This window comes from Sinocyclocheilus rhinocerous, unplaced genomic scaffold (genome assembly GCF_001515625.1).
Source record: "Sinocyclocheilus rhinocerous isolate Xijiao unplaced genomic scaffold, SAMN03320098_v1.1 scaffold953, whole genome shotgun sequence".
Classification (NCBI taxonomy): domain Eukaryota; kingdom Metazoa; phylum Chordata; class Actinopteri; order Cypriniformes; family Cyprinidae; genus Sinocyclocheilus; species Sinocyclocheilus rhinocerous.
In genome coordinates, this window is record NW_015643169.1 from 38,051 (window position 1) to 55,904 (window position 17,854).

Consider the following 17,854-nt stretch of genomic DNA (forward strand, 5'->3'; position numbering starts at 1 on the left):
TGATTTGATGGCGAGACCCTCCTCTTCTTCTCAAACTTTCACCATATGGTTCTATATGAGCTGCCACAGACTCACATCTAGAAACGACAAATTAGGTCATCTGAAAACGAATCAATCTTCCCCTCATCGTAGGGTGTGTTCAGTTTATGAAACACAAACAATCAAGGAACCCGCACTCACTTGCTCAAATACAGCTCATGCGATATTCATAACTTTCTTCAATCTTTCCTCCAGGAAAACTGTTGCCTGAAGAAGACACTTCACTCCTGACTTCTGAGGGCACCTCAGCATTCTGGCATTGAGATGCAGTCTTTAGATAACAAATCTCCTCTGAGGAGCCATCACCACCACTAATCTTCCAAAAAAACTGTATACCTTCTCTACTTAGTAACGCACGTAACTAGTTTTAGCGAGAGAAACTCCATGTGAAAGGAGCCATGGCAGAACAAGTTTGTTTCATGCAATTAATCAATAGAGATACATAATGCAAAACTGAAAAGGATTTAAAAAAAATTTAATTAGATGATAGAAATATTTTAATTATTTTTGACAGAATGGGGTTGGAACGGATGCATAAATCCATCAGTTTAACAGAACAGAGCAGAATCTGTTCAGCAGGGAACGACACTTCCTCTGCAAACATCTATGATGGGACCAATAAAACAAAGCAAATCAAAATGGTGTTAAGAAACAAGTTCAGATAAGATTAATTCAGAGGAAATGAACATGATTCACTAACCTATTAAAAATAATTATTCCATTCTGGATCTTAACAACCAAACGCTTTATTTGAGAACGGAGAGGAAACAGACTACAAGAACACACTTTTCTGGACTGTTGATATCTGACTTTTCTCTGCTGCACAAGCTATATTGTGTTCCTGTTTCAAATAGGTTCACCTTTTATATTTTTAGTTTACTTGATAATGTTAACTTACATGATCAACTTACAAGTCAACATGAAATCTAAATGGATGTTTTGTAATATACATCAGATCTTATTGTACTTAATGCACAAACAAAAACATTTTAATTGCATTTTATGAATTTAGGGTAATATTTATTAAATATACTATTGTTCACTGTTAATTCAGGTTTATTCAATATATTCACTAATGTATATGTATACAACCTGAAATGTTAAAAATGTAATATTTACTTTAAAATAAACTAAAATTACAATTAACTTCACTTAATTCCAGAAGGACAAAATCAAGTTCTGCTCTACATTTTTGTTCCCATTTAATACCCATTTCACATTTTATTATGTTTAATTACAGAACTAAAATGGGTTACGAATGCCATGTTATGTTTTTAAATCCATCATCACCTTTTTACCTGCAAATTAATTATATTGATGTCAAAAACAATTATGTAAAAAAAAAAAAGGGTAGCATTTTAATCATTATACAATCCAATTCCTTTTAAAAAAAAAGTGTAAATCTATTGTCAGGTCAGTGTATAAACACATTACCAAGAACAGGTATATAAAGACACATTCAAAAGAGTAGCTTTCAAAGACTTTATTAATCTCAAACGTGTCCCTTAACTCAGCGCAGGTCAAGAGGTTAGAGAAAAAGTCTCCTCACAGAAAAAAATTCTCCCCGAAGTTTCTATTTGATTCCGCTGTTACTCATTGTCTGAGCTTTGCACACTCCTTTGCCAGCGACCTCAAAGGCAGCTCCCTTGTAAGTGGCCACACATTGGTCATCGGTGCACAAGTCTGGCTGGACCTGCTCCCACACTTTCTTCTTAGGATTCAGCTCCTTGTCGGGCTCACCTGGAACAACAAAACAGAGAGGCAGAGAGTTTGAAGTGCTGATTAGTTTTTCTCCCAACAGCTGTAAAAAGACTGAAAACAAAAGCAGTTTTTGAAATCCTCTCGATATCATTAACATCAGTTATGAACATCAGTTCTAGTCGAGCCAAAACGAGATGCTCCAAAACTCAAGAACTCATGGAAACCAGATGAAGATCTTTGTTTTTGCTACTACCTGCAATAAGCGGACATAAATCAAACCAAAATGAATTCAAAAGCTTGATTTGAATGTTGACGGGGATCCTGTTATTTGCATCTATTCTACTGCTGACCTTTTCACAACCATCATAAGTGCTACAATCCAAATGAGACGAGAAATTCCGAAAGCCGAGAAAGGACTATGAAAGGTCACAGTCTGTCTCCATTACTTTTAATGACGAGTTACAGATGATTGCATTAAATACAAAATAAAAACTGAAAAATAAAATAAAATAAAAAAAGTCATATGAATCGCAAAGACTTTCACATGCGATCATACCAAACTACTGCATGGCAAACCATGAAAAACAACAAAACAAAATAAGAAAGAGTAGAAAAAATTATTTAACAATAAACTGATAGCACCATTTTTTGCTGTAAAGGTCATTTATGAGGAAGTTGGAGAACTGCTTCATTCCTGCTACGTGCTTTGTTTTTGTATTGGGAAAAACTGTGATTAACTTGGAAAAAAATGAATTGGACAACATTTGATGTTTTTTGGCTTAATGGAAAGATGAGGAAGAACTTGACATTGAAAGGTGAAAGAGACACTCTTCTCATTGTGTCCTGGGCAGATGGTCCTCCTCTGCACTCCACATTCACCTCTTCCTGTTAGTTATTGTGCTCAACTGACCGCAAATGCTACACTCCTCCAAATAGCTTCCACGCCAGATCCACCATATTATTTCACAGCACAAGAATAAAATTCGGATTGTTTGTGAGGTTCCCTTAAGCACTTAGGAATTTGCTCTTTATTAGCTCATATAGCAGAACACAAACGATTACGTAACCAAACAACGAACTTCATGTTCTTTATTGAGAGATCTTAAGAATTCAAATGAACAGCCGTGGTTAAATGACAACAAGGTATCTGCAGGATTTTTAAGCTCAAATTTAACTTTTTACGACCTGCACAAATAAAATTAATACCATATGTGACCCTGGAGCACAAAACCAGTCTTAAGTCACTGGGGTATGTTTGTAACAATAACCAAAAATACATTGTATGGGTCAAAATTATCAATTTTTCTTTTATGCCAAAAATCATTAGAATATTAAGTAAAGATCATGATCCATGAGGATATTTTGTAAATGTCCTACCATAAATATATAAAAATTTTATTTCTGATTAGTAATATGCATTGCTAAGAACTTCATTTGGACAACTTTAAAGGCGATTTTCTCAATATTTTGATTTTTTTTGCACCCTCAGATTCCAGATTTTCAAATAGTTGTATGTCGGCCAAATATTGTCCTATCATAACAAACCATACATCAATGGAAAGCTTATTTATTCAGCTTTCAGATGATGTATAAATCTCAATTTCGGCAATTAAGACTGGTTTTGTGGTCCACGGTCACATATGAGCGCAGTAGGGCAATGTCTATTGTAACATATTAAACTGTAAAATGACTGTAAAAAACATGATTTACAGTTCAGATAAAGAAATGTATGAGAAAATGAATGAGTCAAAAGTATAAATTATTTGATTAATTTAAACAATTATTATCAATCAATTATATCAATTAAATAACAAAAATATTTTACTATCTTAATTGTTTATATTTTCCACTAGTTTTTCTTTATAGCTTATAGCACATTTACAACTCTGCGTGTTTGCTGCGTAAAAACGGGTTGATTTTCACATTGGTCTGAACAAAAACAACCGGGCTTATTGAAAATGCACATTCATTCTCTGCCAGCAGGAGACGCTTTTTCAACGGCAGAAATATAGCGGTTTCCCCGGTAACAGCTGTACACAAAGCAGCGCAACACCTGACTTTGAAACGTGCAACGCTTGTGTTGATTTAATGAAATCATAACCCTTTGAGGTTTAAGTCACATTAAGCCACATCGCAATTCTTGTCTTTCCATGCCCAAATTTAAGACCTCTTGAAATCAAAATTAAGACTTTCTTGTACCATTTAAGACTTTTTATGGCCTTAAATTTGATACAACTAAATTTAAGACTTTTTAAGGACCCGCCGAAACCCTGGACAAAGTCTTGAAAATCTGAACCCCCCCAGAGTCACATTGCAAGACGTTTCACCACCGGCATGAAGTCTGATCTACATTACAGCTTATTATGGCCAAAAATCACCCACTTAAACAGGAAGAGACCTTCTGAATGATTTTCAAATGGCCAACTTTTAAGTCTGAGCATCCCTCACAAGATGAAGACATGCTGTGGCAGGTTTGATCAATGATAGCAATGTCTTGTGATCAAACGTGGCAAAGTTTGAATGCTATGGCAAAAGGAAAATTTTCACTGACTACCAACAATCTCTTATATGGCTACAGAAGACTTGGAATATAGTGCATGTATCGTATGGATAAATTTTATATTTTTATGGAGCATTCTTGTCCATTTAGAGCACGACAGCTCCTGGTTACCATATGCTTGCTTCTTTGTTTAGAAAAGAACAACATGAACATTCTGCTTAACTTTTGTGTCCCATTGAAGAAAGAAACTCAAACTGGTTTTGGAACAACGTGAGAGCGAGTAAATCATAGCAGGACAGTAATGTCATATTTCATTGCGGTACGTTTGTGTACTATAAATATGTAACATTACCTGGGAAGCCCTGGAAGGTAATCCTGTCTCCAGCCACGGCTCCACTCGGGGGATCCAGGATTTCAACTTTTTCTGCAGAGCTGGCACACATGACCATGGCCTGGGACAAGACGCCTCTCATCTTAGCATGCTTCAGGTTGCATAGGAGGACAGCCATGCGATTCTGCATCTAAAGACAGAAAAAAAAACATAACTAAACAAGCGGCACAAGAACCAAGTGTGATCTTCTTAAGCAGTTAAAAAGAATACTATAAATTAAATACAATTTATTGCATGTCAGAATGAGAAGTTATGTAACAGTCCAAAAACATCAACAACATATCGTATTATGAGGAACAGCTGGGCAACTTTATAATAGTTGATTTTTTTTGTTTTTATAACCAAGAACCAGGGATGCAGAAAAAAACAGACCCTCAACAAAATTAATAAACTGAATACATGCAATAATCATTCAACTCATCTACTTCCAAATCCCTTACAAAATGAACTGTAGACATTCATTATTATTTCAACTCTATAAATGCACAAACATGCTTAAAGCAACTGTGATGTAGTCATAACCCAACATGATTCAATTAAATGAATGAAGGAAACAGATGCGTTTTATAGGTGAAATTAGAATTTCTGACGAGCTGCTAGGAATCCCCTAAACAAATCGTAAACTCGGGGTTCTGGAAAATAAAGCACAAGAGACTGAGCTGTCTGCATGGAACAGGTTTATGGACCTGCATGAATCGTAGTAGTGCAGACGTTTTATATGAAACTGTAAAACTGAAATATCCCCCTTCCCAATATTCTGAAACATAACACCTAATCAACAAGAGCTGCATTCATTATATGGCAAACAAAGATTGCTCTCAGGTACAGTAGCGAGACGTTGAGCCATCACGTTACTTCAGACTATTCCAAACATTGTCTAATAGGGGTGTAAATATTAGCTCAATTACAAAGAAATTTTTTTTTTTTACTGAACGATACAATGAATCTAGAAAGCTGCGATTTGGCCATGATTCAGCTTGTTTCATGTATGATTCATGTTTCTTTAAATATGCTGAAGACACTTGAAGGACAATTTAATCAATTTTTTTTGTAGCTTTTTAAAGTAAACCAGTAATTTTTTTGAATGAAATATAACAAATCAAAAAGGAATATATTTTGAAAAGGGAATATATTTTGATTAATTTCACATGCTATATTTTAAAAGGTGTAGAATTATTTAATTCTATAAATCAATCAAATCTGACAATAAAAATTCAATGCACATTTAATACTGTGATTAATTTGTAATTAAAGCAATTGCATTTTAATAATGTAATTGTATTTATTAAATGTAAATAATGTTAATTTAATAAAAAAAATTATATTTTAAAAATAAATTAAAATAATTATTTTTTAATTATAATAATGACTTTAGGTGCTTTTTACTTTATAAATCGTGATTAAATGATTTGGTGCATTTCAGAAAATTAAAACAACTTATAATTAATAGCAATAACAATATTAATTGATTAAGGTGCTTTGCAAATTCCTGAATAAATGCATTAAATGATTTGTTGCATTTCAGTGATTTCTGTAATGCCTTTAATTCTAATGACCGTCAAAACTGGACTCGTGATAAACATGGGTTAGATGCGTCAGTACCTGCTCCAGAGGGATGTGTTTGACCAGTCCACTGACAACAGTGCGTGGAGATGCTTCACCAACATCCACCTGCTCAACGTAGAGAGAGTCGGCGTCAGGGTGCTTTTCGGCGCTGATGATGCAGCCCACGCGCAAATCCAATCGAGACACGTCTACTTTCGCCTCTTCCTGAGGCGGCGCCGCTGCCTTCTTCTCCTTCTTCTCACCTGGACCAAAAGTGCATTACAGATCATCAGATGATGTCTTTCACATGTTTTTCTGTTTGTAAGTCAGAACACAAACATGATTCATAACTTTAGCAATTACAACCTTAAATATCTGTAAAAAGCACAAGCTGTGGATGTAGAGCTGTTAGAGACATTGTACCAACCTCGGCACACCGTGTCATTCTTGGGTTTTATTACGGTACATGTCCACCCTGAGGAAATGTGCCTTTAGTTTGTGAGGTGTTTTTAATGCAACTCTTTGAATGATATTTTTAGCTTGTGCATATTGTTCCCTAGGGAGCTGTTGGGATACTTTTAAAAGTCTACAACTGGAAATTATGGCGGCTTTTCATCTGTGTTCTGTTTCTGAACTTTTCCCAAAACAATTGTGCCAGCCAGCAATCGCTTCAGTATGGTGTTTGTTTCTAATCGCTCCAGTCATCTGAAAATAGTACAACTTTACCACTGTTTCCGCACTTATGGGGTTGGTGAACCGTTTTGGATCACCACTTCACCCTACAAGTCTTGAAAATGAAAACCTCTGTGTACTCTATACATGCATAAGCAGTGAACACAATGATTTCCAGGTTGAGGAAATCAAAGCTCTACAGTTCAAAAGTCTGGGGTCAGTAAGACTGTTTTTTAAAGAAATAATATTTTTATTTAGCAAGGATGCATTAAAATGATCAAAAGTGACAGTAAAAACAGTTTTGCCATCACAGCAATAAATTACATTTTTAAATTTACAGTATTGTAAATACTGTAGTAATATTTCACATTATTAATATTTTACTGTATTTCTGATTAAATAAAGGCAGCCTTGGTGAGCATAAGAGCCTTTTTAAAAAAAAAAATCTGACTCCAAACTTTTGAACGGTAGTGTAAGTTTTTCTGTGGGACACAGTTGATAAAATCACTTTACAGTCAAGAAGGTCAAACATCTGAGGCCAAAATGACCATTTTTCATGCCAAATTAATTTTATATTAGATTTATTTCATCAAACATACCAATTATTGCTTTTAATACTTGAAAAAGTGAAAGGGCACCAAAGCTGCACCTTATGTGGAAAGTGCCAGTAATATTTTTCATATTTATTCATTTTCACGCAACACTGCAAGGTGGCTGGGTTAAACCTTCTTCATTTTCTCAGAAAACCTTTTGAGTTTCAGGTAAAGTTGTCAATAGCTGTTAAATATGCTTCTTATTCCAAACTTTTAATAAGGAAAAATGAGTGTAGTACACGACCCTTCACTTTGAAGCACAGACTACGTGTCTAATTGATTCAATCACAGCCTTTTGCGGTTTAATAATCACACATGGCTATTGTGAATTCATTGGTGATGTACATTAATCACGCAGCCCTAATTTAAGAAAATGCTGGTAGAAAAAGTGCCAAGAGTCCTCAAAGTCTTCTAAATGTGAGAAATCATGTAGTTCTGCCAAGAAACAGATATGCATGAACTACAAGTGCTACATCCACACCGAAACACAGCATTCAACGCTGAAGGAAAAGAGACGTATTTGAAAATAATGAAACTCCTTTTTACATCTGGCTCAAAGGGAACGCACAAGTTAACTTGTTATTCCTCAGCCCATAAATGCACAAAAACGATCTGTGATCTGTACTTAGATATGAAGCTGAACAGAGCGTTCCCAAGTTGAATGGATATAAGTGATTGGAAATGAAAATCATTTTTCATAATAAATAACCATGAAAGGAAATCTGATCCATTTCAAATGCTCTATTCTTTAGGGTATGAATACTTAGAAACGTAACCCCCTAAAGACAGCGGTGACGTCTTTAAATCTGGTTTGCCTTCAGATCTGGTTGTAACCCAAATGAGTTTGACCTGCATCCACAACTTGCATTCACTCATAGTCTCTTCTCAAGCTTTTCAAATGTGTTCATTACACGGCATTGTTTATGAGAGTGGGATTGTGCATTAGTAAAATGTTTTTCTCATTTATGTTCCTATCTGACGTGTAAATCATTCACATATTCTCCAAAAATTCTATTAACCCCTAGACATGACACAGTCTACTCTTAATAAGTCATTTTTATGGCCCTATATGATTGACACTTTCTTTTCAGTGGAATTTACAGCGGCTATCCTGAATTATAAGTAGACATAAAAGTTCTATATGCAACTTAATTTCATTCAGTGGGAGTAGATTTAGCAACTAATTCGAAAAGATCTGATTTTGATTCTGACATCGCAAACGTTTTGGATGGGGTTGCAAATGAATCAACAGCACTGGAAACTTTGCCACTGCAGAGATGAGCTGTTATAAAGGAAATGCCATATTAATAGTCTCAGAAGTATGCTTACCCTTCTTCTCGGCTTTCATCTTTTTCGTGTCATCGTTGTTTTTGGCTGGTGGGGTTTCTGTGGCTGGGGCAGGAGCAGAAGGGGCTGCTGGGGCAGGTGGCTCTGAGGCTGTGGGTTTAGAGACACACTGGATGCTGGGCTCTGCTGAAGGCATGGCCACATCTTTCACTGCAAAGAACAAATCAAATTATTTCACTACTTTATCATTAGAAAAACTATGCTTTTGTGAACACAATGCTAAGATTTACTTATATTAATCTGAAGGCACTTCTGATCACCATAACAGGCATCACTGATGTTTAAACGTAGGTGGTCACATATTGATGCATTTAATTTTAGACTATAGACGTTTTGAAATGTAAAAGTTACATTATGTTTTCAAGTACAGTATCTTAGTATTTCATTATTTCCAAAACATCAGCAAGAATGCAGTATATTGTGTGATATTATACCTCCTCTCCTCTTTTCCATTTCAAGAAGTTGATTCTTCAGTTCCTCGATGTCCTTCTTGAGCTTGGCGTTCTCCACCATCAGTTTCTTTTCCTCTTTCACCGTGGCCTGCACAACTACACCAAACAACACATTCATTAGAACAAGACAGACACACATTAATTCAGAACTTCTCAACCGTCTACTGCTTATGTACTGTAAGTTACAATGTCAATACAACAGTCCTTTTTAAAAACCGCAATCACACAATCAAAGTCACTGTGCTTTAAACACACAAAGCTATTTTAGTTTTATAAAAGATATTCACTTACTATGTTTTTGTTTGATATTTTAGCACAACGATAAAATAAACACTACAAAAGTTTAGTGGCCGTAAGATTTTGAAAATGTTTTTGAAAGAAGTCTCTTCTGCATACCAAGGCTGCATTCATTTGATCAAAAATACAGTAATATTGTGAAATATTATCACAATTTGAAAATTATGTAATCAATTCCTGTGATGATAAAGCTGAATTTTCAGCATCATTACTCTAGTCTGCAGTGTCACATGATCCTTCAGAAATCATTCTAATATACATTTCTTCAATGTTGAAAACAATTTTGCTGCTCTATATATTTTTGGGAAACTTTGATACTTTTTCCATGATTCTTTGAATACAAGGTTCCAAAAAACATCATTTAATCAATTTACTGCATCCTTGCCGAATAAAAGCATTCGTTTATTTCGAAAAAACGAAAAAAAAAACAAACTTACTGACCCCAAACTTTTGAAAGGTAGTGTTAAAATATAAAATAATACATGCATCTTTATAATATTTTTCCCTTATTAAAATAATATTGTTTTGGTTCCAATGGTATAAACGTTTGAAACCTCTATAAATGCAAATATTATACTTCTAAGCACATTCTGAAGTAGATTATTAAACGATTCCTTTTTCTGCTTTTCATCCTCTCAGACATCCTTACTGGTCATTGACCCGGGTTCAACACACATGCACTCCTCATGCATCCACTTACTGGCTTTCTCCTTCAGCAGCTGGACCTGCTGCTTGAGGTATTCGATGATCTGGTCAGCCTCCGCGGCCTTCTGTTCCAGTCTCATGAGTGAGGGTGTGTGGCCTGACATCCTGAAAAGGGATCGTACCAGGAACCTGAAAAACAAGCCAAAGGAAAAGATCAAACGCTGTAGGAACTCTTAGTCACTCATAAACATGTTTTTTTTAAAAAGAGGATCCACAGAGACATCCTATCCGTGTTTGGGAACATGCGGCACTTGAGAGCACGGCCTTGTTAAATGAGATCTTTTCAGATCTTTGGCACATGTAAACATGAGGTGTTTTGGCACACTTTACACGTGCTTTAATTTGTAATTTATACCTATACGTGGCCAAGTTTCTGTCCTAAACCCCTTCCATGAAGGAGAATTATAATGAAACAGCTGACACCAGCCAGATGCTCAACAATAGATCGGCTAGATGCCAAACAACATGCGAAAACCTCATCAAAGCTTACATTCTCCATCCTAATCCCAGCGAACCCTGCTTTGGATTCTCACTTCAGTACTGTTAGACCGTTTAAATCGCCTCGCCAATGTCCAGGTCAACAGCAATATTCTCCAACAACGAAGCGGATGGAATCAAACCATATGGCATTTAAATGTGTGTGTTCTCATGTCCACGATAATACAAATACTGCGTAATTGCATCACTGTCCTCTCGGCTCTGTTTTGATTGAGGAATCCTCTTTGGCTCCACAACGGATCAAACAACAATTCCCATTCAGTCGAAAGACAGCTGGGGAAGGAACATGGACACGTTACACATTTGGCTTGGGCTCATCCACTGCAAAAGGACTAAGGGAATTTTTACAAGGCGTAGGAAAAGAGAAGAACACATCATAACACATAGTGCAGGGTGGTGCTGGAAAACAACAGCTGGCGCCGGATGAAAACAGAGAGTTCAGATGAGGAAATTAGAAACACAAAAAAGCTGGAGTTGATAATATCGTGGATCAAAGTCTCTTGTTTTTGAAGTTCTTGAACTGCTTTAAATGGGCCTGTGGTGGAAGAATTTATGAGCACCATGACAGGACTGTTTTCATTTGCATAACCCCTGAAAACGAGTCCCGGGGCCGAGCCGGAGCCCAAAACACTTCCAAAAAGCTCAGTTGTCACCGTTTTCCCATAATGCCCTGCAGCGGTGGTCATCGGCATCATATGACAGCCTATAAACATGCATATAATGCATGCAACAGATATACAATTTCTGAAACGCAACCAAAAAACGCAAAGGCGTCTGTGAAACAAACCTTGAAATTGTTAGGCCATGTGTTACATCTGACACCAGTGAATGTAACACTTGCAGGAGCAGCTGTCACTGTCATGCAAGTCTGAACGGTGAGGAGATAATGACTACGCACTTGTGCCACACATTAGCCAGCGCTTCCATTGGCCACCAGCCCCAGTCAAATCGCAATAAAGACTTCATTCTCTTCTATTCAAGAAATTCCAAATCCCACAGGAATGTTTTTATGTAACCGTAATTGTCCTTGAAATAACTGCATAGGGACCCAAAAGAAAAGCACATGACATGTCCTATATTTTACATCTAGACTATTTTGGGACACAAAAAAAAATGTGGAATATGATTTTTTTTTTATTAATGTGTAACCATTTATTTGATAATTATTAAAATAATGTATGATTTATTATTATTATTAATTATAAACAATTATTCTAATTTATTTAGTAAGTTTAAGGTCTGTAAAACAAACATGTCCATTTTAATATGACAGAACTGGAGAAATGATTATTGTATCAACACATCTGTAACATTTATTATCGTTTACAACACCTTCTTGCATTAAGTCACTACACTGATTTACGAATTGGAAAATAGGTTATGTTTTACGCGAATGGACTCTATTATGTTAAACAAATTAAACAAGATGAAGGCTTTTTCATATATAGGTGGCCTGAGCAATCACAGTAGAATTATGCAATATGATGAGAATAAGACAACACCTTGCATCATACTTTTGTAAATTAATTTCAGTTATATATTCTAATAACTGTTCAGAACAAGTGCATGAACCTGTTTGACAGACCACATACTGCAAGTGAAAGTAAAAGTAAAACAGAAAGCAATCTATTAAAGAATTACTCATTTCAAAGTCAATGGCCATAAATGTTAAAATAATAATTACGAGAGAAATAACAATATATTAATTATTGATGCCATTTTTGTCATAAATCAACAAATAAATTCACTTTTTAAACCTTTAAAGCAGATGACGTCTATGCAAGGATGGAAATTTAACCATAATGTGCCATAATACGATGGGTTTTTTTTTTCAGTAGCGATATTCTGCAGAAGGACCATCATGACTCATGATGACATTATTACCGTCTTTATATAACTTGTTAGGCTAAACACAGTGCTGACTGTCATCTTCATAGCACGTCTGTCCTTTTACATCTCGACTTTAACTACATTCCTAACACATTATATAGACAAATACAAAATACTCATTAACTAAAAACGTCAATGCGAGCTCTGCTACTCACATAAAACTGAAACCGTATGTTTCTTTCCTACACAGCCACACACCGCACTTTCACTTGCCTCTCCGGCGTTGTAAGCTGATGACGCCACGGTCACGCGTCGTTCAGCTGTTCGCTGGCGCGGGATAAACGCGTCAACGCGCTGTTTACAGTCGCCGGAAGATTAAACTGATCTCTCAAAATTACAAATATATATCAGTAATATTATCAATGGACACGTGAATCAAATGGAGCAGTCTTTCATTTCAGATAAACAGGTATGCCGCTTATTTTATTTTGCGTTTGTAAAAGCACTAACGCAAGCAATCGTACAGAAATATATGTGTGTATTGTAAGTTATATTTCAATTAAATATTGTAAAATATTATTGGTTTAGTTTATGTTGTAATCGTGTCAGACAAAATATTGTGTTATGCTGTAAGTTAAAAAAAATGTTATGATTAATCTAGGTTGTCTTAATTTATGTGTACTGACATGCATGGCACTCCTAATTTACCACGATTTTACTGTAGTAACACTGCAATAGCTATTTATGTTGTATTAAAAAAATCCTTATTGATTTCAGAAATTACAAAATAATGTACAGAAATAATTCATAACCATTTAAAATTATACAACTATATATATATATATATATATATATATGTATGTGTGTGTGTGTGTGTGTTCTGTATAACTATATAATCTGTATGCTGTGTATTCCCCATGTCAGTGTGTTTGTTGAGCATCAGGCGAGTCATGCAGCCCCTCAGAGATGCGGAGCTGGGAGCCTCCACCTTCTTCGCCTCTCCTCTTCCTCATGATGTGTGTGGCAGCAATGGTCTTCCTCTCACCCCCAACTCCATTAAGATCCTGGGACGCTTTCAGATCCTCAAGACCATCACCCATCCCAGACTGTGCCAATATGTGGACATCACCAGAGGGAAGCATGGTATGATGGCTTTCATGCTTTATTGTAATGCATTTCTCACTAAATGACTGGCAAATCATCAGATGCCCAAAAAAGATCAAGTCTAGTCAAGTCAAATTTTTTATAGTGCTTTACAGATTATTCCAGCTTCACAGTATTAAACAGAAAAAAATCAGAATCAATGATGCAAACTTCAAAAATGAGACAAATCCAATTTCCGCTGTAAAGCAGCTGTAACAAGACAATAGTGTCAGTCAGTTCAGTGTTGGTTCAGACAAGTACATTTTGTTCATTATGAAACAAGTTCAATTCAGCTATGAGCAGCTCTATAGAAGACAGCAGTGTTGTTATTCAGCTTGAGTCAGTTCAGTGTTGATTCAGTAACAGTGTCTGTGTTGCAAAATTCGTAGCAAGACAATAGTGTCAGTCAGTTCAGTGTTGGTTCAGACAAGTACATTTTGTTAATTATGAAACAAGTTCAATTCAGCTATGAGCAGCTCTATTGAAGACAGCAGTGTTGTTATTCAGCTTGAGTCAGTTCAGTGTTGATTCAGTAACAGTGTCTGTGTTGCAAAATTCATTCAATTCAGCTATAATGCAGAAGACAACAGTTTCATTGTTCAGCTTAAATTCAAGTTTTGCTTTCATCCGATAGTGTCAGTGTGGTTAAATCGATAATAGTACTGAATATTAAGTGTCTTTTAAACCCCAACAAAGCAAGCCAAAAGCAGAGCCCAAACTCTATTAGGGTAACAGTATAAAGAAGTAACGTCCATCGACAAATGACAGTAAATACAGTTTATTTCCTAGAAATAACTCATAAAACAATGCAGCTCATGGCTATCTACTGTAGTTAATTTGCCACTAAATGTTTCAAAATCTTGAGAAAATTGGATGGCTTTTTTCAGAAGTGCTTTGGTGTAGCAATGTTGTACCTTGTAAACATTTTGTTATCTTTGTAAAGTTTCAAAATTAATGAACACTGCAACATTGACACTGTTATTGAATCAACATCGAACTGAACTAAGCTGGATAATGACATTTATAGCTGAAATTGAAGTCGTTTCATAACTCAGAACATGCAACATTGACAGTTATTTTCCTGTTTATTTCTGTGAAGCTGCTTTGAAACAAGCGCTATATGAATTAAGTCATTCAATCGTTTTAGAACTTGCCAGATCAAAAGCTCTTGAGTTTTTTGTGCGATATGTATCAGTTTATGTCTCTAGTTATACAGTAGCTGTTTATTGGACACCTTGGACTGGAGACTTTAACATCAGAAGAAATGCACGTCGTCACCTTTATATTGATGTCACAGTTGTCTTTGCACAGTCATTAAGTTGAAATGTGTGCTTTTTCACCAAGTCTGTTTTTGTTTTCTGGTGCTCTTCAGAGTTTTATCGTCTTTTATCTTAGTGATTTTTATCTTTGTGGTTTAATGACATTATTCATGTGCGGATTCTGTCTGTGAGAATCGTTCTTTTTATCTTTAGTTGCTTTATGACTATTAGCTCAGTATTTATCATGCACGCGTCCCCTATGAGAAAACCCTTTGACATCGATGCATGTGTGTATGCAAGCACATGTGTTTGAAGTCCTTATGACATTATGCAGATTTATTAGAGTTATAACTTTCTTTCATGTTTGAGAAATGACCTTGAATGCAGGTCATCATCTCGCCGGAGGGAATATTCATTTCTGAGGATAATGACTGGGTTATTAAAGCCAGTGTTTAAAATCTTCTCTTCTTTAGTTTTTTCTTCACTATGTGATTCAAATGGGAATAGTATGAATGTTGTGCGTTTTGGAGTGGTCGCAATTGTAAAACAATAGTGTTTTTTGAAGATACTGCGATTTTTCTCAAATATAGAATAAATAAATCACAGATAAATTGACTTGAGATGCAAAAATGTTCATAGCTCAAATAGTAGAGAATGGTGCTTGAATAATCCAAGGGTTTGATTCCCATGAACTCTAATTTGTCCTGTTGACATTTTGCAGAACGGCTGGTTATTGTAGCTGAGCACTATGAAAAAAGCTTGAAGGACTTTCTGAAGCAAGGGAAAGCAGTCAGGTAACACATGCAAGATCTTGATGATGAACTGAGCATAATGCATATGGAATATAACTGATTGCATATGGTCTGTATACCTGACATTGCTGAAAAACAGTATTTATTTGAAATAGAAATAGCCTAAATAAATGTCCAACTGCAGGTCAGTTTAAGGCAACACCAACAAATAAAAGCATCAGTTTATTTAAATGACATGAATATAGTGATTCCATTGGTGATTTACCATGGTATCACAATTTGATACAACATTGTCCTATGGTACCATCGCAATATTTCTGAAAGGTGTATTTAAACATTTCTCTCTCTTCAGAATTGACTCAGTGACTAGTTTTATTGATTTTATCATTTTGAATCTGTTCTACATCATCAGGTCAATAGAACCATTGCTTAATATTTTGCAGCAGAGCTTTTTTTTGTTGTTCTGAGATTCATTAGTGGCTTGTATCTTCTCATGTGGAAGCCATTGACACTGTTGTCAATTTTTTCATGTGGCCAGTTTTTGGAAAGCTTTTCTTTTTTGAAAGCATTTGATCGTTGTGTGTTATCTTTGGACCATACTATAAGGGCGATATGTTGTATGAATATGGACACATTTGGGATCAGAGTGTAAGAAAATGATGATTGTTGATAGCAGTTGTAACTCGGGTCAGCAGTGTGACAGCAGTTCACTATCAGAGACTGTTGCCGTAGATGGTATTTTACTGAGTGAATGTTACTAAAAATGACTTGAAAACAAGACAGAGGACAAAAACAACTTACTGAAACCAGTAAAGCTTCCATTTTTAGACAATATATAATGCATTGAGTAACAATTTCCAATCAGACCAGTCATGCCGAGCAGTATTTTCACCACCTCAATAACCTATCCAGAGTTTTCCAAAGAAACATGTTTTTCATCATCCAGACCTTTCTGCACATTTTTAGTCAGAAAAGTCAGAATGTTCTGTTTATAAAATATTTGACTGATAAGAAAACAGCAGTTTACAGTAAAAGTACATGAGGAGCGCTTTATTCAACACCCTGGTTAGAATCATTTATTAATAGTTCATGTAATCATCCTTATTGTTTCATAATAAAGCAAAAACCGTCCCACTTTTGTTCATTAAATGACATAAACTTTTATCCCCATAAGGAATTCGTTTTTGAGGTCAGACTAACCCAGCAGCCTGTGTTTGTACAGGCTGTTTGTCCTGTGTGTCTTCAATTAGAAGCAGACAATTGCAGTGTCCTTTACTTTCTGCTCTTTTTTTCAGCCAGTGTCATGTTATTAAGCACAGAAATACTGTAGCTGTTTGAGCGGAATTCACAGCTAAACCAATGATGTATTCCCAATAACTGATTCATTTTAGCAGTGATTAAACAGCTCAGACTGCTAATGGCACTTAAATTAATTATTATTATAATATTTAATAAATAATATGTATACTATACTAGACTATAATAACTGTTTGTATTTTGTCTTTTTACTTTTACTTAAAGTTTGGGAGTGTTAAAATGTCAAATTTACCAGATTTTTTGTTTGTTTGTTTGTTTGTTTGTTTGTTTGTTTCTTCTACCCAAAAATATGTGATCGTCCATAACCAGGTCTTTATTCCAGGATAGGTATATATATGAGTAGACTTAGGAATATGATTTTAATGGTTTTAATATTATTTAATAAGTTTCATTTTTCATGATTTCAAGATGTTTTTGTCTCTTAGTCCAGAGAAGGTGCTACAGGTTGCCTATGAAGTGCTGGAAGGCTTGGAGTTCATGAATAAACATGGCATGGTGCATCGTGCTTTGTCTCCTAACAATGTTCTCCTGGACTGTGTGGTATGTGAAAACACAGACGTGTATTGAGAACTCACTTTTATTTAATTTTAATTTAATTTAATTTAATTTTATTTTATTTTATTTTATTTAATTTAATTTTATTTTATTTTATTTTATTACATTACATTACATTACATTACATTACATTACATTACATTACATTACATTACATTACATTACATTACATTACATTACATTACATTACATTACATTACATTACATTACATTACATTACATTACATTACATTACATTACATTACATTACATTACATT

General features: G+C 35.2%; 2 protein-coding genes across 2 annotated transcripts in view; one reads left to right on the forward strand and one right to left on the reverse strand.

Annotated features, from left to right (window-relative positions):
• Nucleotides 1-1,510: 1,510 nt before the first annotated feature.
• LOC107757008 (aminoacyl tRNA synthase complex-interacting multifunctional protein 1-like) lies at nt 1,511-12,868 on the reverse strand. The gene is made up of 7 exons (XM_016574334.1): nt 12,786-12,868; nt 10,238-10,371; nt 9,223-9,336; nt 8,771-8,938; nt 6,234-6,439; nt 4,593-4,761; nt 1,511-1,779 (listed from the first exon to the last, which is right to left on the reverse strand). Coding segments are annotated over exons 1-7 (960 nt in total). The 5' UTR covers nt 12,788-12,868; the 3' UTR covers nt 1,511-1,612.
• Nucleotides 12,869-12,962: 94 nt separating this feature from the next.
• The window catches only part of LOC107757006 (TBC domain-containing protein kinase-like protein), a 44,401-nt gene continuing 39,509 nt past the window's right edge, over nt 12,963-17,854 (forward strand). Inside the window, exons 1-4 of the mRNA XM_016574333.1 lie at nt 12,963-13,039; nt 13,495-13,713; nt 15,694-15,766; nt 17,467-17,581. Coding sequence (XP_016429819.1) covers nt 13,521-13,713; nt 15,694-15,766; nt 17,467-17,581 — 381 coding nt within the window. The 5' untranslated portion in view covers nt 12,963-13,039; nt 13,495-13,520. The remainder of the gene's footprint in view (nt 13,040-13,494; nt 13,714-15,693; nt 15,767-17,466; nt 17,582-17,854) is intronic.

Coding starts and splice junctions, on each gene's coding strand:
- LOC107757008 (XM_016574334.1), bottom strand. Junction 6,440..8,770: donor GATGAAAGCCGAGAAGAAGG/GTAAGCATACTT, acceptor CTTTTGGTCCAG/GTGAGAAGAAGGAGAAGAAG. Junction 1,780..4,592: donor TACCTTCCAGGGCTTCCCAG/GTAATGTTACAT, acceptor TTGTTGTTCCAG/GTGAGCCCGACAAGGAGCTG.